The sequence below is a fragment of the Carcharodon carcharias genome, chromosome 1, assembly GCF_017639515.1.
Source record: "Carcharodon carcharias isolate sCarCar2 chromosome 1, sCarCar2.pri, whole genome shotgun sequence".
In the NCBI taxonomy this organism is placed as follows: Eukaryota; Metazoa; Chordata; class Chondrichthyes; order Lamniformes; family Lamnidae; genus Carcharodon; species Carcharodon carcharias.
The window spans coordinates 104,647,450-104,672,918 of record NC_054467.1 but is presented as its reverse complement, the minus strand read 5'-3'; the positions used below and the strand labels follow the sequence as shown (position 1 = coordinate 104,672,918).

The window sequence follows — 25,469 nt, the reverse complement described above, 5'->3', positions numbered from 1 at the left end:
AACCAGTCAGTAACTTGCTCTGCTTTCAGAGAGCACTGACCCTTGTTCTGCTATTAACATTTCTGCTGACTGACCTATATGCCACTGAATACCTGCCTTAGTCCTTAACACTATCATTACCACTCCCTTTGTCTTGTGTCCATGGCGTCTTTGTCAAATCTCTCCTGAGCTCCTACCTACTCCTGACCTCCTATTTTGCTCCACCACTTCTCTTCAACAGTATAAATTCCATCACATTTCTACCTTTCTTCAGCTCTGAAAAAGAGTCATGCAGACTCAAAATGTTAATTCTTCACAGATGCTGCCGGGCCTGCTGAGTTTTTCCAGCATTTTCTGCTTTCATTTCATTATACATTTGATCAACCTGTGAAATTACGGATTGATATCACTCATGGCCAAGTCATATCATTGTGACAAAGTGGAGGAAAGTTCTCTGCATCCAGAACTGGATCTTGGACAAACAGCCTGACAAGCTATGGACAATGGAGGAGTCAAAGAAAAGATAGTGGTGAGTTCAAGCTGGGTGTCATCAGCGTAAATGTGGAAACTGACACTGTTTTCAGATTATGTTGCTGAGGGCAACTTGAGATGAGAAATAGGGGGCCAAGTATAGATTTTGGGGGACATCAGAGGTAACCAACGCTAGTTGTAGGGACTGTTTTCTTTAGGGGTGAATAAATGCTGCACTGAATTTCCTACTGCAGTTAAAGACCTTTGTTGTTCTTATTTTGTGATTGTCCTTCAGAGCACCACCTTCCAATATATTCTAAAATCATTTTATTTGAAGTTGAGATCAAGGGGAGCCAATAACTTTCAGCTGATAGTTTTTCTCATCCACAGTCCTCTTGTTTTCTACTTTGGTTCATAAAAGGATAAACATGTCTAGTCAGTTGTTACTACTTAAGTGCCACATTTTCTAGTTAATGTCAAAGTTAGTGAATCATTGGTTTGTCTACCTCTCTTATCATGTACCCAGTTTGTTTTTGCTGTCACTTGGCATATTGAGAAATGTCTAATCTAGGCACTTCAGTTAATTAACAAATTATTTGTGCAGCTATCTTTCTTTAAAAGCCGCACTGCTCTGACACAAGCTTGATATTTTTACGCTGATAAACTTAGCTGCACTCATTGTTCTTGTTTGCCTTTCTCCTTCTTCCCTTGGATCACTTCAAACAAAACAGCAGCAAAACAGAACTTCAGGAGCATCATGGCAACCCCTGCCTCTTTCAACTCGAATGTTTAGTTCTGACAGTTATACCCAAAATATTAACCTGTCCTTTCTCCTTACAGGTTCTGGCTGACATATCCATTTTCTGCTTTTGTTCCAGATTTCCAGCAATTTTGTTGTTTTTCTGAGAATGTAATGCATCGGTTATCAATTAACACAAACGTGCATTAAAACATTCTCTTAACAGACTTTCTAAAACCTTTATTAAACTGGCAGTCCTTTTATAAATTTCCACCTGGATCTGTGCCAGTAGAGAAATGAATAATGTCAGCTATTTATACTATAATCGGAATCAAATCCAATAGTAAATGGAAAAATTTGAAATGATAGTAGTTAAACAAAGGAACTTCCAGGTTAGTTTTTCTTTGTACAGATGAGGACAGGGAATTAACTTGAGATGCAGTAAAATTTTAATAAGGCGGATTGTGAAGGTACACGTTCCTTTTTTAAAGTCAGTGATAGACCTCATAAAGCTCCTACAGTGTGCACTGGGTGTCATTATTTTCCAACATGGAAATCTTTGCAATGATTGAGCTATAGCAGACCTTGCTTTTTGGAGTGACTGATTCAGGTTCATTTGCTCATTGAAGGCACTTGGCTGCTGACATGGCAAGAAATGACCAGAAATTTGCATTAAATTGCTTTCCAGGAGGAGTGAATCTGTTGAAGAGTCATACGGACTCAAAATGTTAACTGTGTTCCTATCCGCAGATGCTGTCACCACCTGGTTTTTTCCAGGTATTTTTATTTTCATTTAAAAATTTTTTTTTTTGTTGTGAATCCAATCACAGCAGGTACAATTATCTGAATGCATCAGCTGCTGGGAATCTAATTAGCTGTTTTATATGCAGATTTCCTCCTATTTGGTGTATAGTGTACACTTCTTTCCTTACAGCAGTAATGAGATGCCGATCTGAAGCATGGAAATTTGCTGATTTTTGCGCAAAAAACCGCGGTGTGACTGTATTTGCCAATACTATAATAAAAGCAGATACTGGAAATCTGAAATAAAAACAAAGTCCTGGAAATACTCAGGCCTGGCAGCATCTGTGGAGAGAGTTAACACTTCAAGTTGAATATGACTCCTCTTCAGAACTGAAAGAATGTAGGGTTTTATGCCATTTAAAGCAGGAAGGTGGAGGTGGTGGGGGGAGAACAAAAAGGAAGGCCTGGGATAGTGTAGAGAGTGGAAGAAATTAAATGACCAAAGATGCCATGGAACATAAGGAAAAGGGAGTGGTAATGATTGTAGAAAAGAGACAAAGATTTGCCCATTTTGAAAGAGAAAAAAAATTTACATTTATATAGTAGTCGCAGACCAGCAGCATCTCAAAAGTGCCTTACAGTTTTTTTTGTAAAAATATAATTTATTCATAAAATATTTGAAAGAACATTACAAAACATTTCTAAATGGCCATCATAAAAAGTGCATTCAGATTCAACTTTTACACATGGATCACAAGGTGCTTCAATACAATGAATGAATATTATTGTCATTTCAATATGGTCATTACAGACAGCTCCAATCCCTTTGCACTCTAAGGTGCTCCAATACAATTTAATACGTTTAGTGTTCGCTACATACATTTATTGTGAGTCGTACAGCCCGAGGGGCCTACACAATTCCCAGCCCCTGGGTGCACGATGACTGAGAGGTCTTAGTCAGTACCTTTCCCCATTGTGCCTTTGCGATGGCTGCCCCAAGCTTTAGTGCACCCCTCAGCAGGTAGTCCTGGACCTTGGAATGTGCCAGTCTACAACACTCGGTCGGGGACAACTGTTTGCACTGGAAAACCAACAAGTTTCGGGCAGGTCAAAGAGCAAAGTGCTTTACAGTTTTTATTTTTGAAAAATATACTTTATTCATAAAATATCTGGAAGAACATTACAAAACATTTCTAAATGGCCATCACAAAAAGTACAATCAGATTCAGCTTTTACACATGGATCAGGGGCTGCTTCAGTACAATCAATGAATATTACAATCATTTCAATATGGTCATTACAGTCAGTCAGACAGTGCAGTGGTATTGGGGTTATCGACATACATCATGTTGCACTCTGAGGTGCTTCAATACAATTATAACACAATTAGTATTCAATGCACACATTCATTGTGAGCCGTACAGCCCGAGGGATCTGTACAATTCCCAGCCCCTTGGTGCACAGTGACCTTTCCCCATTGCACCTTTGTGGTGGCTGCCCCAAGCTTTGGTGCGTCCCTCTGCACATAGTCCTGGACCTTGGAATGTGCCAGTCTGCAACACTCGGTCGAGGACAACTCTTTGCACTGGAAGACCAACAAGTTTCAGGCAGACTAAAGAGCGTCTTTCACCGAGTTGATGAACCTCCAGCTGCAGTTGATGTTTGTCTCGGTGTGTGTCCCTGGGAACAGCCCGTAGAGCACAGAGTCCTGTGTCATTGAACTGCTCGGGATGAACCTCGACAGAAACCACTGCATCTGTCTCCAGACCTTCTTTGCAAAGGCACAATACGCAAGAAGGTGAACAACAGTCTCGTCCCCACCACAGCCACCTCGAGGGCAACGTGCAGATGGAGTGAGACTCCTGGCGTGTAGGAAGGATCTGATGGGGAGGGCCTTTCTCATCACCAGCCAAGCTACATCTTGGTGCTTGTTGGAAAGTTCTGGCGATGAGGCATTCTGCCAAATGACTTTGACAGTCTGCTCGGGGAACCATCCGACAGGATCCATCATCTCCTTTTCCCGCTAGGCCTCCAAGACGTTACATGCTGACCACTGCCTGATGGACTTGTGGTCAAAGATGTTTCTCTGCACAAATATTTCCACGAGGGACAGGTGGTACGGCATGGTCCGACTACTTGGAGCGTTCTGCGGCAGTGTGGCCAGACCCATCCTTCACAACACCGGGGACAGATAGAACCTCAGCACGTAGTGACGCTTGGTGTTTGCGTACCAATTAATGAAGTACTTCTGAAGTGTAGTTGCAATAGGAAATGTGGCAGCAAATGTGGGCACAGCCAGCTTTCATGAACAGCAATATGATGACTAAATAAACTGTTTTTGTGGTGTTGATGAGAGACAAATATTGGCCAGCATTCGGGAATATTGGCCAGCATTCGGGAATAACTCCCTTATTCTTCTCCAAAATTGTGTCATGGGATCTTTACATTCAACCAAGCAGGCCGACAGGGTCTCAGCCTAACATCTCATCTGCATCTCCCAACAGTGCAGTACACTGTCAGTATTGCACTGGAGTGTCAGCTTTGATTTTTGTGCTCAAGCCTTAGAGTGGGACATGAACCAGGAACCTTGTGACTCAAGAGGTGCGAATGTCATCAACTGAGCCAAGGTTGGTACACAACAGAATTGGTTTTATGTGAGTCATTTTAGGAAAAACCCATGTTTCCCTCTTCATAAAGACAGTTTGCCTTCAATTTTTTCTATACAAGATCAATTTTGTGCTGATTTTATCAAATTAATTAGTGTGAATCAGTAATAGTTTATAATGTATTTGGTACATGAAAAGTTGTTGAGATTTTCATCTTGTACAGCAGCATGTTATCTTAATTGAATGTTATAATATCCTGCTTTTTAGTAGATATAATTTTCGTAAAATGCACAATCATACATTTTCAAAAAACATAGTGATGTGAAATGTTTTTGGGGCGTAAATTGGTTGATGTTGATTTTCTGTAATCAAAGTTTTTTTTATTCATTTACAGGATGTGGGTGTCACTGACTAGGTGAGCATTTATTACCCATCCCTAATTGCCCTTGAGAAGATGGTGGTGAGCTGCCGCCTTGAACCACTGCAGTCCATGTGGCGTAGGTGCACCCACAGTTCTGTTAGGGAGGGAGTTTTAGGATTTTGACCCAGCGACAGCAAAGGAGCATTGATTATATTTCCAAGTCAGGATGGTGAGTGACTTGGAGGGGAATTTCCAAGTGGTGATGTTCCCATGTGTCTGCTGTCCTTGGCCTTCTAGATGGTAGCAGGAGTGGGCTTGGAAGGCGCTGCCTAAGGAACCTTGGCGAGTTTCTGCAGTGCATCTTGTAGATAGTACACACTGCTGCCACTATTGTTGGTGGTGGAGGGAGTGAATGTTTGTAGAAGGTGTGCCAATCAAGTGGGCTGCTTTGTCCTGGATGACGTCGAGTTTCTTGAGTGTTGTTGAAACTTCACTCATCCAGGCAAGTGGAGACTATTCCATCACACTGCTGACTTGTGCTTTGTAGATGATGGACAGGCTTTGTGGAGTTAGGAGGTGAGTTACTTGCTGTAAGATTCATAGCCTCTAACCTGCTCTTGTAGCCACAGTATTTATATGGCTGGTTCAGTTTCTGGTCAATGGTAACCCCCAGGATATTGATAGTGGGGGATTTAGTGATGGTAATGCCATTTAATGTCAAGGGCCGATGGTTAGATTCTCTTGTTGAAGATGGTCATTACCTGACACTTGTATGGCGTGAATGGTACTTGCCACTTGTCAGCCCAAGTCTGGATCTTGTCCAGGTCTTATTGCATTTGGACATGGACTGCTTCAGTATCTGAGGAGTCGCGAATGCGCTGAACATTGTGCAACCATCAGCGAACATCCCCACTTCTGACCTTATGATGAAAGGAACGTCATTGATGAAGCAGCTGAAGATGGTTGGGCCTAGAATACTGCCCTGAGGGACTCCTGCAGTGATGTCCTGGAACTGAGATGATTGACTCCCAACAGCCACAACCATCTTCATTTGTGTTAGGTATGACTCCAACTAGTGGAGAGCTTCCCCTCGATTCCCAATAACTCCAGTTTTGCTAGGGCTCTTTGATGCCACGCTCGGTCAAATGCTGCCTTGATGTTAAGGGCAGTCACTCTCACCTCACCTTGGGAGTTCAGCTCTTTTGTCCATGTTTGAACCAAGGCTGTAATGAGGCCAGAAGCTGAGTGACCCTGACAGAACCCAAACTGAGCGTCAGTGAGCCGGTTATTGTTAAGCAAGTGCTGCTTGATACACTGTTGATGACCTCTTCTATCACTTTACTGATGATGGAGAGTGGGACTATTTGGGTGAACATGTAATTTTAATCTTGAAGGTTCTAATTCAGAAGGAACCTCATTATGTCATTTACGGCACTTGCTCTTCAGGTGGGACTATCTCCTGGAATTTACTTTCCCTGGCCTTCCTCAATAACTTTTTTATTTTATATTCTAGAAGTTGTAGTCATGAAAAAGGCTCAAAACTGCTAGAACAGCAAATTAAGGGGAAATCTAATAAAGTTAAAAAGTGGAAGATTATTTCTGCTGGTTGCATCTGATATTGAAGCCAATCCACAGACTAGCTGGATTGGGGAATTTTCTTTCAAAATGCAAAGCAATTTTTGATATAGACTCAGAAGGAATGTGTGTATGCTAGTTCTTTGTAACCTTGTTTCTCAAAATATGGTTCAACACACACTGAAAACTTAGAGATTTAGGTTTGGGTTTGACTTTTCTTCCATGCCTCTTTGGCTAGTGCACCAACAGCAACTGTGTGTAATTCACTTAAGCAGCTGGTACTGCTTAAAACTAGCTGAAGAAATTTGAAGCAGCAGACCAGAGCAGCTCTTCTTCTGTCACCATGCAGATGCAACTCAGCCACTTCCTTGACAGCGTTGCAGCTAAGACAAACAACAACTTGTTTACATTGCACCTTAAAGTATTTAAACATCTCAAGGCGCTTCACAGGAGTGTTATAAAACAGAATATGAAACTGAACCACATAAGGAGATATTGGGTCAGATGACCAAAGCTTGGCCAAGAATAGGTTTTAAGGAGTGGCTTAAGCAAGGAAGATTGGGAATATAAGATGAAGGAATTGAAATGGTACCCTATCGCTCTGTTTTAATGTGTTGGAGCTCCAAAATGCTGTTCCATCTGCACACGCTAATAAAAATAATCTGTTGTGCATGATGTTTTTTCAAACTGCAAATATTTGCACATTTCCAGGAACCTCGTCTTAATTTCCAAAAGAAAACGTAGGTATCAGAAGGAAAATTTTTTTATTGCAGAAAATATTTACTACAGTTTATATATAGCAATTGAAATAATAAAGGGCAAATCTTCCTCTGGGCTCAGGAAATCCCAACCTGTACACTTTCACGGCTTGCAAACTGTACACTTGACCTACATGTGACTTCTCACATTTTTTTGTCTTTTCATGTCAGGGCTGGGTTTGTGATGAAGTTGAGCAGCACTGGAGTTCAGGAGGTGTGTGGCAGCTGAGTTGGGCCATTTAGAAGACCATTTAGAACTTTGTTCTCCAACACAATATTTCAGTTCCCTCCAGTGTTTTAAAGGCTCCCTAAACCTCATCCCTCAATTCCCCCCCCCATTCACCTCTATGTAAGCACATGCCCCCTCAGATTGCCTGTGCCTGCCATGCTACCCCTATGTATCCTCCATGCCCCCTCAGATTACCCATGTATCTTCCATTGCCACTCGCCCAGTATACACCATGCAATATCAATGGAAAATAATTTACATTCCTTGGGGAAAGGAAATAAACCCCTTACCATCTAACAAAAGCCTCCATATCATTGGAAAAAAATGCATTTTAGCATGTGAAAAAATCTTGTAATACTTTTCTTTTAATCCTATTGGTTTGTGTCAACTAACTAGGAACCATATCAAAGGGGCAATCTCCTTTTAAAGCTTCTTGAAACTGTTATTCATTCTTGGATAACTGGAACACCTACAGAAACTCATTAATAATTGAAACTCAGCCAAGCATTCAGAATGGCCACAGCTGTCGAAACAATAGATTACTTTCTGGAAGGAAAGAACAGAAGGCGCGTATTTTCATTTCAAAGCAGAATGCCTGTCAATCAATGTAAGGGAGCAGGTGGTTAGTTTGTTTTCCAAGTGTCAAAACCAGGCTTTTTTTATTAGTCAGAGCCATTTATTTCACAATAGAAAAGATGACCACACAGGCTGACAGGACAATTTGTAACATTTTTCATTGCATTATGGTGCTTTCGCCATTGGAAAAGCACTATAATGCATGTAAACAAATACACAAGGCAGGTCAATGTAAGGGTCAATTTACCTTTAAGGGACAGACCCCTATGATGAATCACTGCATTAAAAACATACATTACCATATAGCACCTAAATAGTGATATTTGAAGGTGTGAAAATACTTTTATATTTACCTTTCAGAGTGCTCCAGACTCCACAGCAGGCTCTCTATTTTCTTCAGGAACTCAAACCCGGTGTGCTTTTAATGGGTTTCCAAAACCCTGCAGCACCAGTAGCAACATGGTTTGCAGGAGGAAATATGATTTTTGTCCCCCATTAAAAATGGGGAACCAGACCTGAGCAGGGGTGGGTGTGCATTTTGCACACTAGGCATTCCTGACTCTCAAAAATGACAGGGGAAAGTGTCGTGGGGTCAGAATGCAGAGGAAAATCTGATTTCCTTTTTTAAAAAAAAAATTAGATATGGCCATTGACACACTGAAATGTGCCATCGCACCCAGATGACAATTTGGTCCAATACCTTGAGTAAACCCCATGATCTCTCAGATCCTGAATGGATGCACTTTGATCTGGAAAAGCTGATTTTGATGGACTACAGCATAGGGAATTATAACTTTGGGGAATATTATGTACATCTTAGTGAAGCAAAAGTTTCTACAGCCATCAGATGCTTTTAAAAATAACCCACATTATTCAGTGTTAATATAAAAACTTGGGGCTTGTAGTATTCTGTTTTTCTCACCTAGAAACTGGCTAACAAATACTGCATGGTGTTGATTTGTATGAGAGTTTTCTGTAATTGCTAATTAATTCGTGTTTTTCTTTTTACCTAGGAAAGAATACATATGCAAATATTACCAAGATGCTTGATCTACAGAGGGTAGTATCTTGAATGTCTCAATTAGATACTTCCAGCTGATGGCATAAAATTTAAAGAATGGCTTCAACTGATATGATTCCAGAAAATTTGAAACATCATCAGCTAAAGAGCAGGAGGCTTCCCAGTAGGTCATTTAACCATCAGACTGAAGCAGAGGGCAGTTTTCTTTTTGAAGCAGATGAAGCTTGGAAGGAATATCACCGTGCTCTCTATCAGTTCTATGAAGCCAAAGAACTTTGTGATGTAACATTGAAGGTGAGAGGAATATTTGTCCCTCTGTCTTTGTGCATTTATCCTAAAACTTAATTTCTCTCATCAAAATATCCACTCCTTACAGCTTCGAGTGGAAAGTAATTTAAAATGTGAAAATCAATCTTCATATGAAGATTGTCCTTATTAGGACATTTTTAATTATAAACATTCTTTAGAGTGATAAATTATCTAATTTTATTGAGCTGACTATCACAGTGACAACATTAGTGCAATTTAGAAAACGCTTAATGGTAATGTTCCAATGTCTTAATAAACTTGTCCAAGTCCAAACATTTCAGAATTTATGCTTATTAGAAGCAAGATTTGTAGCAATTGCACTACAATGTTGTATTGTAATCCTTCGGGTGGCAGAATTTATGCACTGCTTTTGCTGCTAATAGAACTCTTTCTTGCTGTGTCATTGCCTATCCTTTGTGTAAAGTGTTGTTCAGTCAGGATTGGTGGAACATGTAATGGCATGGGGAAATTTCTGACTTGAAGATTGAATTTTTGAAAACCGTCAGGGCTAATCCTCTAATGCAACTTCCCTTAATACAGTCTGGATCAATTTTATTGTTTTGCTAATAAAGCCCAACAGATTGTATGCCATGTTGTGGGTCACTGGGTCTTGCTGCACTAAGCTTGTTTAGGGAAAAGCTTTGAACCCTGACCTACGCATGTTTAATGTTTTGAGTGTACGCAGCAGCAAGTGCATTCTCATTGCAACATTAGAAGGACTTTGCACTCAATTTCATTAATTCATCAGGCTGTCCAAATGAGACCTGAATTATTCCACACATGCAAAACTAGACAGATGTGAAAGCACCTACTGCAAGTGGTTTACTTATTGGTCAAAATGCCCTTCGGAGTCTGTAAACTAATTACGCTCCTGATTTTGTGCTAATATTTCTTTGTAGAACCCACGAGAAGTATAAAGGCAGTCTAAATATTCTTTTCACATCCTTTATTTTCAGACAATTACAGTGACAGAGAACATAGTTCTACATAGCCTGAAGTATTTTTACATGTTCTAATTGAGATAGTAGGCAGTTGATCTAGTTCCGATCAGCATTGTGTTGGATGTCTTTTAATGCAATGCAGTCTGTATTAGATTTGTTTGTCAGCAATATAAATAACAGTTAATGTGGTCAACTGTCAATAATCAGAATATAATGGTGCTTAAATATCTTTTTCAGATTGGAATTAAACAACCATTTTATTTGTCACCTTTAAATTCAAATTTTTGTTTTAAAGTAAAATACAATACTGTAGTTGATAAATGAAAACTATGCCCAAAGTCAACAAGCTTAGTTTTTTCCTCTTCACCAGCCCCTATACACCTCCATCCCCCACCAGGATGGCCTGAGGGCTCTTCGTTTTTCCCTTGAACAAAGGCCTGAACAATCCCCATCCACACCACTCTCCTCCACCTTGCCGAACTTGTTCTCTAACTGAACAATTTCTCCTTCCTCCAAATAAAAGATGTGGTTCTGGGTACTCGCATGGGCCCGAGTTATGTCTGTCTTTGTGTAGGGTATGTGGAGCATTCCTTGTTCCAGTCCTACTCTGGCCCCCTCCCACAACACACTCTTTCGGTACATCGATGACTGCATCGGTGCTGCTTCATGCTGTCGTCTGGATTTGGAAAAATTTATCGAATTATTTATTTAGTTTTGCTTCCAATTTCCAATCCCCTCTCTCTTTCGCATGGTCCATCTCCGACACTTCCGTTCCCTTCCTTGATTTCTCGTCTCCATTCCTGGTGATAGACTGACCACCAATATTCATTACAAGTTCACCAGCTCCTATAGCTCCTCACACCCTCCTTCCTGTAAGGACTCTGTGCAATTCTCTCAGTCCCTCCACCTCTGTCACAGCTGTTCAAATGATGCTATCTTCTAAAATGGCACCTCTGAACTTTTTTCCTTAACTGAGGGTTCTTCCCCAGACCACTGTGATTGACAGGGCCCTCAACTGTGTACGACCCATTTCCCGCACCTCTGCCTTCATTCCTTCCCCTCCCTCCCAGAATTGTGATTGGGTCCTCCATGTCCTCACGTTATACCCCACCAGCCTCCGCATTTAAAGGATCATCCTCTGGCATTTCTGCCAACTCCAGCATGATGCCAACACCAAACACATCTTCCCTCACCCCCTCCTGTCAGCCTTCCATAGGGACCATTCCCTCTGTGACACTCTGGTCCACCCCTCCATCACCCCTTATTCCTAATCCTCTTCCCACAACACCTTTCCATGCAGTTGCAGAAGGTGCAACACCTGCCCCTTTACTTCCCCCCTCCTCACCGTCCAAGACCTCAAACTCCTTTCAGGTGAAGCAGCGCTTCACTCGCACCTCCTTCAATTTTGTCTACTGTATTTGCTGCTCACAATGCAGTCTCCTCTACATTGGGGAGACTAAACGCAGACTGGGTGACTGTGTTGCGGAACACCTTCACTCGGCCCTCAAGCATGACCCAAACCTTCCTGTCGTTTGCCATTTCAACACACCACCCTGCTCTCATGCCTATATGTCCATCCTTGGTATGCTGCAATGTTCCAGTGAAGCCCAACATAAACTGGAGGAACCTCATCTTCTGATTAGGCACTTTGCAACCTTCTGGACTCAACATCGAGTTCAACAACTTCAGACCATGAACACACTTTTCTCCATCTTGAACCTTTTTTAAAAAATCCAATTGTTTTTTTTTATTCCTTTTTATTTTTTGTTCATTCTTTTATCCTTTTTCCCCAACTTTCCCCCACCCCACGCCAAACAGGGCCATCTGTCACTGGTTTCGATGTTGTGCTTTCACAGAGCGCTGATCCTTGTTCTTCTACTAACACACTCTGCTTGCTAGCTTTTATGCTACTATTAGCACCCTCTTTAGTCTTTACCACTACCATTAGCACTCCCTTGTCTTGTGTCCCTGACATCTTTGTCAATCTCTCCTTAGTTCCCACCTATCCCTGATGTCCTATCTTGCCCCACCTGATCCACCCCCTCTTAAACAGTATAAAATCTATAACATTTCTGCTTCTCTTTAGCTCCAAAAAGTCATATGAACTCAAAAGGTTAACACTGTTTCTCTCTCCATAGATGTTGCCAGACCTGCTGAGTTTTTCCAGCATTTTTGTTCTTATTTCAGATTTCCAGCATCTTCAATATTTTATTTTCATTTTTTTTTTAATAATAGTGAGGTTTGAAAATTATTTAAGTTGTACGTAATTACTACAGTATTATCTTTGTCATTAGCTGGTTTAGGAAAGTATTGATAAATTAACTGGCCTGCTGGAGTTTAGCTGTAAATTACCAGCTTTCTAAACTAGGGGTTATCTAATTCTGATAATGCAAGTAATAGATCAGTTTAATTCTAATAAGGTTTGTTTTTAAAGTTATTTGACTCCTTTCTTCAAATAGTAGCAGAAATTGCCTAATGTTGGTGCTATCACACATATCACACCCACTCAAACTCTTCTTGACTTTCACCTGTTTTGGGATTACTAGTGATCTCTGTTTAAAGTTTAATTTTTACTTTCTTTTTATAATGTATAATAATTAATGTTTAGCTTTTCAGGAGCTAGATTTCACACTTAATACGTTAACCTTAATTTTGTTCACATACAAATCAATTTATCTGATTTATGTATAGTCAAAACTGCAAAATAAATTGGATGATCAGAAGCATTCAAAATACTCATGCTAATCTCTTACAAATATTATTTGCTGTTTATTACTTATTGTAATTTTGTAAGGAAAGTAATCTGTCATAGCTATCATTCCCAGCTTAGCAGAGTTGGATACTTATCAAGTGTGCGAACTCACCCAAAGACCATAGGTTTAGCTCCATTTTAAATTGTTGCTAAAGTGATATTCTTTGTTCCCTCTTCCTAATAGGTTGGGTCCAAATTAATCCCATGCCACAAATTGGTGCTAGCCTGTGTGATTCCATACTTCAGAGCAATGTTTCTTTCTGACATGGCTGAAGCCAAACAGGACCTGATAGAAATTAAAGATTTTGATGGCGATGCAATGGATGACCTTGTCAAGTTTGCGTATTGCTCCAGGATTACACTTACTGTAGACAACGTGCAACCTCTACTATATGCCGCTTGCATTCTGCAGGTAGAACTTGTGGCTAAGGCTTGCTGTGAATACATGAAAGCCCATTTTCACCCATCAAATTGCTTAGCAGTCCGGTCGTTTGCTGAGAGTCACAACCGAGTTGACTTGATGGGCATGGCTGATAAGTACGCCTGTGAACATTTTAATGAAGTAGTAGAATGTGAAGACTTTGTAAATGTTTCGCCGAAGCACCTCATCGCACTCCTTTCATCCAGTGATTTGAATGTGGAAAAAGAGAAGCAAGTATATAATGCTGCTATGAAGTGGCTGCACTCAAATCCACAGCATCACACCAAGTGGTTGGACCAAGTGGTTGCCCAGGTAGGTGACACTAATTTATAGTTGGGGATTGGCAATGTAGTCTCTTTGACAAGGTTCAAAAAATCTAATTACTAATTTAGAATTATTAACTTATAGTGCCGTTGATCAATGCTCAGAGTCCAGTGTGGCATTCAGTAAACATTATTGATGTAATGGTATTAATGCTGTAGAAAAATAGCTTTTTAGGTTACTTCTGATCACTATTGACCCATACAATTCTATTTAAAATGAGAAACTTAATGAACAGGGGTATTTGAGCAGTATGTGAAGGATCTTCAGGGCCTTAGGAGGCATGGGTTATATTGAAATTAAACAAAAGACCAGACAAACTAATGAATAACACAATTTCAAGAGTAACTGCAATCTATCATTGACTGTTATTAGCCTGATGGCGTCTGGTTCACTAGTGGTCCCTTCTCTTCTGGATGCTCTTGTCTCCTCTACACTGTTTTGGTCACTATTTTACCCATCGTCCATGTCTGTTCATTGTCAGTGCAAGTGCTGGGTGACTAGTCATGGTGGCACAGGCTGTGATTTTTGTTCACAGATTTGACTTCAAATTTGTTTTGAAGTTAGCTAGTTTAGAGTAAATCTTTGCCGCTGCCTACGATATTAAGCCCCTGAAATGCTTGGGTTATAAGGGGCATTGCAGTTGAGTAAACCAAGCAGAGGAGTTGGAATTTTACCAGGATGTGTTTCTGATGGATCTGTGACCATTTTATATATCATAAAATTCCAGTGGAAGCTGGGGCACTGACTGAGTTCCTCCTCATGCTGATGTCAGAAAAGAGGGTGGGACTGGCAGGATGGTCTCAGCTGCCATATCTCACCAGTTGCCTCTCTTTGGTCAGCCATCAGTTTGACCAGGAGTACCCCCCCACCCCCAACCCCACCCCCACTGACCAGCGGACCCTTCCACCTGCCTCTAGTCTTTCTCCTCCACTGGACCCCTCCCTCTGGCCTCTTACCATTCTTGATCTTTTCATTGCGAACTCTCAATGTGACATCAGCCATTTTAATTTCTCTGCTTCCCTCACTCAAGCTAACCTGTTTCCCTCTGAACCTGCTGCACCCTGTTCTCTTAGGTCAAATCCTGACTTAAGCAAGCAGACAAGGATAGTGCTGTTGTTGTCTGGCCTACCAATCTTTACCTTGCAGAGGCTGCCTGCCAACACCCAGACACTTCTTCCTACCTCCCCCCTCGACTATAACCCCACCACTGAACATCAAGTCCTTGTTTCCAAGACTGTCACTGACCTCATCTCATCTGGAGATGCTCCCTCCATATAATCTCATGGCACCCCTCCCCTCCCTCATCAACCTCAAACAGCATCTACCTCCTTCCCAAAACCTATAAACAGGACTGTCCTGGTAGACCCATTGTTTCAGTCTGTTCCTGCCCCACTGAACTTATTTCTTCCTATTTTGACTCCCCTGCACCCCCCTGCCCCCCAATTTGTCCAGCTTCTTCCCATTTACACCCGTGATACCTCTGAAGCACTATGGCATTTCAACAGTCTTCAGTTTCTAGGCTCTAGCCAGCTCCTCCTCTTTATGGACGTCCAATCTCTCTACACTTCTGCCCCCCTGGCCCCACCAGGACAGTCTGAGGGCTCTCTGCTTCTTCCTTGAACAGAGGCCTGAACAATCCCCATCCATCACCACCTGCCTCTACCTAGCTGAACTTGTTCTCTCATTGAACCCTTTCTCTTTCCAAATGAAAGGTGTTGCTTTGGGCACCCACATGGATCCCAGTTATACCTGTCTTTTTGTTGGGTATATGGAACATTCCTTGTCCCAGTCCTCCTCTGGTTGGGGGAGGGGGTCCCCAACTCTCTTTCCGGTACATGAATAACTGTATCGGTGCCACTTCTTGCTCTCACCCAGAACTGGGAAAAGCTCATCAACTTTGCCTTCCAATTTTCATCCTTCTCTTACCTTCCCATGGTTTGCCCCCGACACTTCCTTCCCCTTCCTCGACTTCTCTGCCTCTGTTTCTGTGGATAGGCTGTCTACTAATATTCGTTATAAGCCTGCCGACTCCCACAGCTACCTCGACTACACTTCCTCACACCCTGCCTCCTCTAAGGACTCCATTCGCCCAGTTTCTCCATTGCATCTGTTCTGAAGATGTAACCTTCCACAACAGTGCTTCTGACATGTCTTCATTTTTCCTCAACTGAAGATCCACCACCCCCCCGCCCCATCATCAGTAAAGTACTCTCGTCCCTTCCCTCTCCCTCACAGAACTATGATAGTGCCCCCTAGTCCTTAGTTTCCACCCCATCGGCCTCCACATTCAAAGGATCATCCTCTGCCATATCCACCACTCTTCACCACGATGCTAGCACTAAGCACACCCCCCTCCCACCTAATTATTCTGAAGGAACTGTTCCCTGTGCGACATCCTGGTCCTTTCCTCAGTTGCCACCAATACCTCACCCCCTTTCTAGAGCACCTTCCCATGCAGTCGCAGGAGCTGTAACATCTGTTCTTTTACCCTGCTTTCTTCTCCTTCCAGGTGAAACAGTAATTTCCATGTAGCACTTCTCTTGGTTTAGTGTACTGTATTCACTGCTTACAAAGTGGTTTCCTCTATATTGGGGAGACCAAACGCAGATTGGGTGACTGCCTTGCAGAACACCTCTACCTCTGTCTACACGCATGACCCCAACCTTCTGGTTGTTTTCCATTTTAATTCTCCACCTCGCTCTCATGCTCACATTTCTGTCGTTGACCTGCTGTAGTGTTTCATTGAATTTGGGCACAAGCTTGAGGAAGAGCACCTCATCTTTCGATTAGTCACTTTACAGCCTTCTGGACTCAACATGGAGTTGAGCAATTTCAAACCATGAACTCTGTCCCCCATTTGGATTCTGTTTTTTTTTTGTTGTTCTGAACCTTGTTTTTCATGTTTTTGCTTTCATCAGAGCTGTTCATTATTCTGCCATTTGCACTCACTCTGGATAAGTGCTTTATTTCTTTACTACAACCTTCTGTTTCATGACATTTTGTCATTTAATCCACCCTATCCCAGACTTCCCCTATTGTTCTTCATCCTCCTCTTTCCCTCTCATCCTCTCCTCCCCCCTTTCAACAGCATAAAACGCTCACATTCCTACGCTCCTTCAGCTCTGAAGAAGAGTCATATTTGACTCGATGTTAACTCTGTTCACGTATGTTTTCTGCCTCCTTCCCCAACAGACTGGAATGGTGCCACTCTGAAGCCGCACTATAAATATGAACAAAATGCTGGAAAAACTGAGCAGATTTGGCAGCATCTGTGGAGAGAGAAACAGTTAACGTTTCAAGTCCAATGTGACTCTTCTTCAGAACAGAGCAAGTGCCCAAGAATTTTGAGCTGTAAACTTGCATCACAGATGTTCTTTTCAACCCAAGCTTGAGGCACAGCACCTCATTTTTCAATTTTAGGCACTTTGTAGCTTTCTGGAGTTCAGCAATCTTAGACTGCACACTCTGCCCCTCTATTTTGTTTCTTCTTTCTTGCATGTTCTGGCCTAAATCTTGTTTTCATGTTTTGGTTTTTGGGCACAGCTGTTCATTATTCTGCCATTCACACCCAGTCTGGACAAATCTTTCGTTTCTTTATTACAGCTGTTGCCACTACCATTGCCTTTGTTCCATGGAATCTTTTATCAGTTTTTTCCCACCCTCTACCCTGTCACAGAACTCCCCTTTTGCTTTCTCCCCTTTCCTCCTTTCACTTGCTCAAAATTTGTTACATTTCTACCTTCTTTCAGCTCCTGACGAAAGGTCTTGACCTGAAACATTAACTCTCTTTCTCTCTCCACAGATGTTGCCTGACCTCCTGAATATTTCCAGCATATACTGTTTTCATTTATGTTTTGTCATGTGGTTTTACTTCAAATCATAGGATTGTCTATGGTGATACCATGTAGAGTTTAGCTGGACAATGGGGGAAAAAAAATGGTAGCACTGCTTTTTCCCTCTATCCAGTTGGTTGTGTTTTCCATGTATGCAAAAGTATCTAACCTTTCAAAAAAAAAAGCCAAACTCTGCGGGCAAAATTGTTTTATCAGTTACTTCCATTTGTTTCATGCAGCCCTCTCACTTTTTGTTGTTAGAAGATTGCCTGTCAACTTTGGAGGCACTAAGCTTTGACTCTTGACATTCATATCGTGACTACTCTGCAAAAGGGTTTTTGTTGTTCATTAATTATTAATGTATAGTTCTTTATATTAGCTGAGTATGAAAGAATTCCTTAGTTTGAAATTTTTACTTACTAAGGGAAAATGAATGTTGTTCATGTTGCTATTCGTGCCCTGCCTCTAATGTGCATACCTACTTGAATTAAAAAGGCTGTTTCACTGTTATAGCATTTGATGCCATTAGAAAGCTAAACAATGCACCTAAGATAAAAGCAAAATACTGTGAATGCTGGAAATCTGAAGTAAAAACAAAAATTGCTGGAAAAACTCAGCAGGTCCAACAGCATCTGTGGAAAGCAAGACAGAGTTAATGTTTCGAGTCCGTATGACTCTTCATCAGGACTAAAGAGAAGTAAAAATGTGGTGAAATTTATACTGTTTAAGGGGGGTGGGGCAGGTGAAGCTGGATAGAAGGCCATTGATAGGTGGAGGCAAAGGAGAGATTGCAAAAGATGTCATAAACAAAAGGCCGAAGGGATGTTGGTGGTGGTGATACTGCCTAAAGGAGGCGCTAATGGTGACATTAAGAGTAGAAAGCAGAATGAGCAAGTGACAGATGGCCCTAGTGGGAGTGGGGTGGGTTGGGGGGCGGCTACCGTATGGGGGGGGAGAAAGATCGACATAGGCTAATGGAAATAAATTTTAAAAATAATAAAAAATAGGTGGGAAAAATACTGTTTCAGTGTCGCTTCACGCTCTCATCTGAACCTGGAAAACTCTATTAATTTTTGCCTCCAGTTTCCACCCTCCATCGCTTTCACATGGTCCATCACTGACACTCCCCTTCCTTGACATCTCTGTTTCAATTTCTGGTGATAGACTGTCCACCAATATTCATTACAAGCCTACCGACTCCCACAGCTACCTCGACTACAGCTCCTCACACCCTGCTTCCCGTAAGGACTCCTGTTCTCTTGGTTCCTTCGCCTTGGTCGCAGTGGTTCCGATGACGCCACTTTCCAAAACAGTGCTTCTGACATGTTTTCCTTCTTCCTTAACCAAGGTTTCCCACCCACAGTGGTTGACAGGGTCCTCGATTGTGTCCGATCCATCTCCCGTGCCTCTGCCCTCACACTTTCCTCTCTCTCCCAGAACCATGATAGGGTCCCCCTTGTCCTCACATTTCACCCTACCAGCCTCCGCATTCAAAGGATCATCCTCCACCATTTCCGCCAACTTTACATGATGCCACCACCAAACACATCCTCCACCCACCGGCATTCCGTAGGGACCGTTCCCTCCGGGACACCCTAGTCCACTTCTCCATCACCTCAACCCCCTCCCATGGCACCTTCCCACGCAACCACAGAAGGTGCAACACTTGCCCTTTTACTACCCCCCACCCCCCCACCCCAAACAACCATCCAAGGGCCCAAACATTCCTTTCAAGTGAAGCAGCTCTTGGCTTGCACATCCCTCAATTTGGTCTACTGCATTCACTGCTCCCAATGCGGTTTCCTCTACATCGGAAAGACCAAACGCAGACTGGGTGACTGCTTTGCGGAACACCTTCTGTCTGTCCACAAGCATGACTCAGACCTTCCTGTCACTGGCCATTTCAACACCCCATCCTGCTTTCATGCCCACATGTCCGTCCTTGACCTGTTGCAATGTTCCAGTGAAGCTCAAAGCAGACTGGAAGAGCAGCACCTCATCTTCCGATTAGGCACTTTACAGCCTCCAGACTTAACATTGTGTTCAACAACTTCAGATCATCAACCCTCCCCTCCATCCTCACCCCTTTTTGATCCCCTTTTTTCAAATAATAGTTTAAATTTTTTTTTTTTATCCCCACCTTTTTAGCCTATTTCGATCTTTATACCTCACTGTTCCCCCACCCCACCCCCACTAGGCCATCTGTCACTTGCTCATTCTGCTTTCTACTCTTAATGTCACCATTAGCACCTCCTTTAGCCAGTATCACCATCATCAACACCCCTTCAACCTTCCTTCTGTTTATGATATCTTTTGCAATCTCTCCTTTGCCTCCTCCTATCACTGGCCTTCTATCCAGCTTCACTTGTCCCAACCCCCTTAAACAGTATATATTTCACCACATTTTTACTCCTGTTTAGTTCTGAAGAAAAGTCATTCGGCCTTGACATGTTAACTTTGTCTTTCTCTCCACAAATGCTGTCAGACCTGCTGAGTTTTTCCAGCAATTTTTGTTTTTGTAAACAATGCAACTGTCTGTCAACTTATTTTATGTGGCAGAGAATTCTGATTTCTGAATTTATATCATGCTGGCCTCCAGTTAAATGTATATTCCGTTTCTTTGCCATGATCTTGAGGCATGCCTGCTTGAATCACTTAATAGGTCTAGAGTTGAATTGTTGTAGCCTGTTTCTGACATCTGTTTCGATCCTCTTTTCTGTCAGTGAGACTAAATTCTGTGATGCTATGTTCCAGAGCAGAGCCTTTCTGGAAGGGAGTGCAAGTTACAGATGGCACCGATTAGGCAATCTAGATACAGTGCTAGCAAAACTGCTCTTGCTGGGCTGTTGTGCACACCTGAAGTGGAATGAGCTGACTTTGTATCATGCTAAGAGATCAGATCACAAATTGCTGGTGCACAGTCCATGATTTTCTGGGGAGCACACCTGGGTTGAGGGAGTGGTTATCTGGTGCCAGCACCTTTTACAAACTGTTATTATTGAAGAAAGGTCAAATGGCGAAGTAAGCAGGCAAGTCAGAAATGCCTCATTTAGATAAGTAGCTTTGGAGGCCCTGCACAGACGAGTGATTTTTTTTTGAGGCAGAGGTTATCCATCAGTCAAGAGCAGCCTAGATGGAGGTGGCTGAAAGAGTGTCGCCTGTAACCTGAACCTGGCAGAAGGAGGAATTCATAGTGCTCTGGCAGGTGTTCTCAAAACTTTACAAAAGCGCAGGTCTATCCAGCTTTCATTAAGGCACTCTGTCGCAGATGCATCAGTGCACTAAAAGGGTCCTGGAGGATCAAAAGGTGCCCAGGCAGCTAACCAATACCCCATGTAACCTACATTGCAACAGCGACTACACTTTAAAAGTACTTAATTGGTTGTAAAGCATTTTGCGACATCCTGAGGGACATAGGACTTAGGAGCAGGAGTAGGCCATTCAGTCCTTTGGACCTGCTCTGCCATTTGAGAAGATTGTGGCTGTCTACTAGTTCTAGTCTTCTCCACAGGAGGAAGCATCTTCCCGTTATCCGCTCTATTAAGTCCACTCAGGTTGAGGTCATAAAAGGGTGCTATCTAAATACAAGTCTTTCTTTATTACTTCCTTCGTGATCAATCAGCATAACAGCGACAGCAGGAATTCAACCTTTTTGGGTCGTTCTTCCCAACAGGAATCATAAACTGGAGAACCACATTAATAGGAATTACAATAAACCTTTTTTTTTCAAAAGTCCAAATGTTCATACTGCCTCTGGAATTGAAGAAATATTAGCTGAGAAATGTCATACCATTAGAAATCTTCATAAATTAAAGCACTCAACGTAATATACTTCAAGGCAGTGTATGGTATGAAAGGGGAAAAACTACCAGTTTGATGGCAATGAGTCAAATGGTAAATAGAGGATAGCACATTTGTTCTGACTCCATAAAACTCTACTGTTGAACACTTTTTAGTGTTTTCATTAATGGGGAACATTCTGAAAGCTGTCATGTGAGAACTTTCATGGTTTATGAAGAGAATTGTAAGTTATGTTGAAGCGTACCAATCAATGTTAATGTTAATTTCTGTTTGTGTTTCCAGCATTTTCTGTTATTTAAAATTTTCAGTATTAAAAATTCTGCTTTTATCTTCATTTTACTTTCAATCCATGCTGAAGTTGGATTTTTTTAGCCTTATGAAGGCTGTGTCGAATTTCATTGTGATATTTTAGTATTTATTCGTTACGCCGAATTGGCTATGCAATGCCAAATACAGCAGGAACAAAGGGTCCCTTTTGACTATGTTCAAAAGGGCAAAATCCACTACTTTTTGCAACATCACAGCAATATTCCTTTTGGTTTCTGAAACTCATTATAAAATCTATTTCTAATTTAAATAGTCAAGTGTTCATGCACTAGGGGAAACAAAATAGTTAAAACCAGTTGAAGTTCTGTAACAGCTGTACAAACTCTTGCACCAATTTGCAAGTAATATAACCTATTAGTACCTTATCACATTGTCAACATCACATACCTTTTCACACATTCAGTTACTTTTGATGTGCAGTGGTTGTTAGGTACGCAAGTACAGATTGAAATACTTAATTACTGTATAAGCATAGAGTAACATGCAGATAGTTTTCTATAAATCTCTGCTTTACTGACAGGTTCGATTGCCTTTGTTGCCTGTTGAGTTTCTCATGGGAGTTGTGGCTAAAGAGAGCATAATCAGACAGAATCTGAAATGCAGGGACCTGTTGGATGAAGCTAGAAACTACCATCTTCAGCTGAGCAACAAGCCAGTACCAGACTTTGAATATTCCATACGGACAACATCAAGAAAACACACTGCTGGTAACAATTTTTATTTATCTGACTAGAATATCTGTATTTTAATGAGAATATGAAAAACTTTCCAACTGTTTCTTTATTATATTGACAGGAGCAGTAATGGCTAATCTCACCTTTTGCCTAATAGGGTTGCTGCTATGAATCCTTCAAATATTTCATTGAGTATCTGTAACACTCATCTCATGTATACAGCCTATGTTTCCCCCTCCACTCTTGCTAGGGGGCTGACAACGATAAGTTTAAAATTCAGGCCTTTGAACAAATGAGGCAACGTGCTTGATGAGTGGTAAATGGGCTGCCGGGACCTCTAGGCTAGGGTCTGTTTTGTGTCACTGATATACGTTCTATATCGATCTTCAAGTATGACATCAGCACACAGCAATTGAGGTTGTAAATGTGGAATCTTTGTGCACTGTATCAATTGATGAATGCATAGCAAGACCATTTTATGAACAATGGCAGAGCATAGGTTTGACAAAGGTGGGAAGCCTCCAACTGCAAATTTCCACAAAAGAAAAAATGAAGTGCTGTACATTAGAGTGGTATCAAGTAGCTAGAAGCTGTCCTGTGCCTGGGGTCAGTGAAAATTATTATGAGGCTTATGGGGGAGCAGTGTTGGAGCCAACTTTATGGTTAAGTTTAAAGGTTTATTGTGGTGCTTTTGTTTATGTAGGTTGGGAGCATTTAGTGTATGAGAAGAGCGTATACAATGAGCAAAACTTGTATCAATTTTTTCTGGAATTCAAGTCCAGATTTTTCTCTCTCCGTATTATCTTTTGTGACTCTCATTCTATTTTGGACTTTTTTTTTCCTCAAGCCGCTTGGCAATCTGATGGCTCAGTGGCTAAAACCGTAGTTTCGTTTGAGCCATACAGATCAGGAAGATCCTGTGTTCTAGCTCTGGTTTGTGCTGAGTTAGCTAATCTAATCTAATCAAGAGAATTTGTAAGCAGGAAGGGAAGGTTGGAGATGAGTGTAGATACCAGCATTATCAGGCTAGGGTGGGGAAGATAGAACTGTGGTCCCTCTTTGATTATTGTACAGCAGATCCCAGTAGACATTGGGTGGAGTTGAGCTCCATTGTGATGACACAATGGTGGAATAAACTGTAGGCAGTTTTTATCCAGGCTACAAAATGGCAGCTTGAAAAGAGCGGTGAAAGGGGTAAAAAAAAAAGTCAGACTGCCTGTGACTGTGTAGGCAGAAGAAGACAAACTAAATATAGTTCTAAAAGGGAAACTGTTATAATAGTTGTTGTGGCAAAAATGCATTTTTCCATATGAACAAGGTTGTATCTTACCAGATCATCATTATCCTTCATATAAACAAAGGAATCTACAGGCTTTTTTTTTTGGTTTTCTTGAAGTTCGTTTCCCACCATGTGAAATTTGAGAGCTTTTAATCAGCCATTTTAGTATTACAGTACTGTCAAAATTTCTGATAAATTGGGGAAAACTGCAGTTTTTCTGGAGGCATTGTTTTCTTAAAATAGGTTATGTTAAATTATTTATATTGGCTGTAGGTACAACAATGCAATTCTTAATGTAGTTTGCCTTGAAGATGTGTGAGTACTTTTAAAGAATTCAATTTCAGTGGACAAAGCCATAAACATATCGAAATCACATATTCTTAGTTAACAAGACCATGTAAATTTATGCTGTGCCTGAAAAGGATGGTGATTTGTTTCTACCAGTTAATGTATTCATTTTAATTTGAAGTTAAGCCATGTAGCCTGTACAAAACAGAGTTTAGGCCAGATTAAAGTCAGTCTCAAAAAACGCTGGAAAAACTCAGCACGTTTAATAGATCTGTGGAGAGAAAGATAGAGTTAACGTTTTGAGTCCGTATGACCTCTTCAGAGCGATAGGGAAGTGGAAATGTGAAATATAAAAACAAAAAAACTGCGGATGCTGGAAATCCAAAACAAAAACAAAAACAGAATTACCTGGAAAAACTCAGCAGGTCTGGCAGCATCGGCGGAGAAAAAAAGAGTTGAAGTTTCGAGTCCTCATGACCCTTCGACAGAACCTGAGTTCGAGTCCAAGAAGGGGTTAAAATATAAGCTGGTTTAAGGTGTGTGTGTGGGGGGCGGAGAGAGAGAGAGAGGTGGAGTGGGGGTGTGGTTGTAGGGACAAGCAAGCAGTGATAGAAGCAGATCATCAAAAGATGTCAACAACAATAGTACAAAAGAACACATAGGTGTTAAATTTAAAGTTGGTGATATTATCTAAACGAATGTGCTAATTAAGAATGGATGGTAGGGCACTCAAGGTATAGCTCTAGTGGGGGTGGGGAGAGCATAAAAGATGTTTTTTTTATATAATGGAAATAGGTGGGAAAAGGAAAATTTATATAATTTATTGGAAAAAAAAGAAAAGGAAGGGGGAAACAGAAAGGGGGTGGGGATGGGGGAGGGAGCTCACGACCTAAAGTTGTTGAATTCAATATTCAGTCCGGATGGCTGTAAAGTGCCTAGTCGGAAGATGAGGTGTTGTTCCTCCAGTTTGCGTTGGGCTTCACTGGAACAATGCAACAAGCCAAGGACAGACATGTGGGCAAGAGAGCAGGGTGGAGTGTTAAAATGGCAAGCGACAGGGAGGTTTGGGTCATTCTTACGGACAGACCGCAGGTGTTCTGCAAAGTAGTCGCCCAGTTTACGTTTGGTCTCTCCAATGTAGAGGAGACCACATTGGGAGCAACGAATGCAGTAGACTTAAGTTGGGGGAAATGCAAGTGAAATGCTGCTTCACTTGAAAGGAGTGTTTGGGTCCTTGGACGGTGAGGAGAGAGGAAGTGAAGGGGCAGGTGTTGCATCTTTTGCGTGGGCATGGGGTGGTGCCATAAGAGGGGGTTGAGGAGTAGGGGTTGATGGAGGAGTGGACCAGGGTGTCCCGGAGGGAGCGATCCCTACGGAATGCCAATAGGGGGGGTGAAGGGAAGATGTGTTTGGTGGTGGCATCATGCTGGAGTTGGCGGAAATGGTGGAGGATGATCCTTT

General features: G+C 41.7%; 1 protein-coding gene across 6 annotated transcripts in view; it reads left to right on the top strand.

Annotated features, from left to right (window-relative positions):
* Nucleotides 1–25,469, top strand: part of klhl8 (kelch-like family member 8) — a 59,203-nt gene that overhangs the window by 7,935 nt on the left and 25,799 nt on the right. For 4 of the 6 annotated variants that reach the window (XR_005946465.1, XM_041215651.1, XM_041216009.1 and 1 more), the window contains exons 2-4: nt 9,052–9,353; nt 13,246–13,794; nt 22,288–22,474. Coding sequence is in view for 5 of the 6 variants with exons in the window: in XM_041215651.1 (XP_041071585.1) it covers nt 9,156–9,353; nt 13,246–13,794; nt 22,288–22,474 (934 nt within the window). In the remaining variant the exon portion in view is untranslated. Of the gene's footprint in view, nt 1–4,163; nt 4,561–4,933; nt 4,955–9,051; nt 9,354–13,245; nt 13,795–22,287; nt 22,475–25,469 lie in introns of those variants that run through there. The other 2 variants (XM_041215735.1, XM_041215834.1) reach the window with 2 other exon arrangements.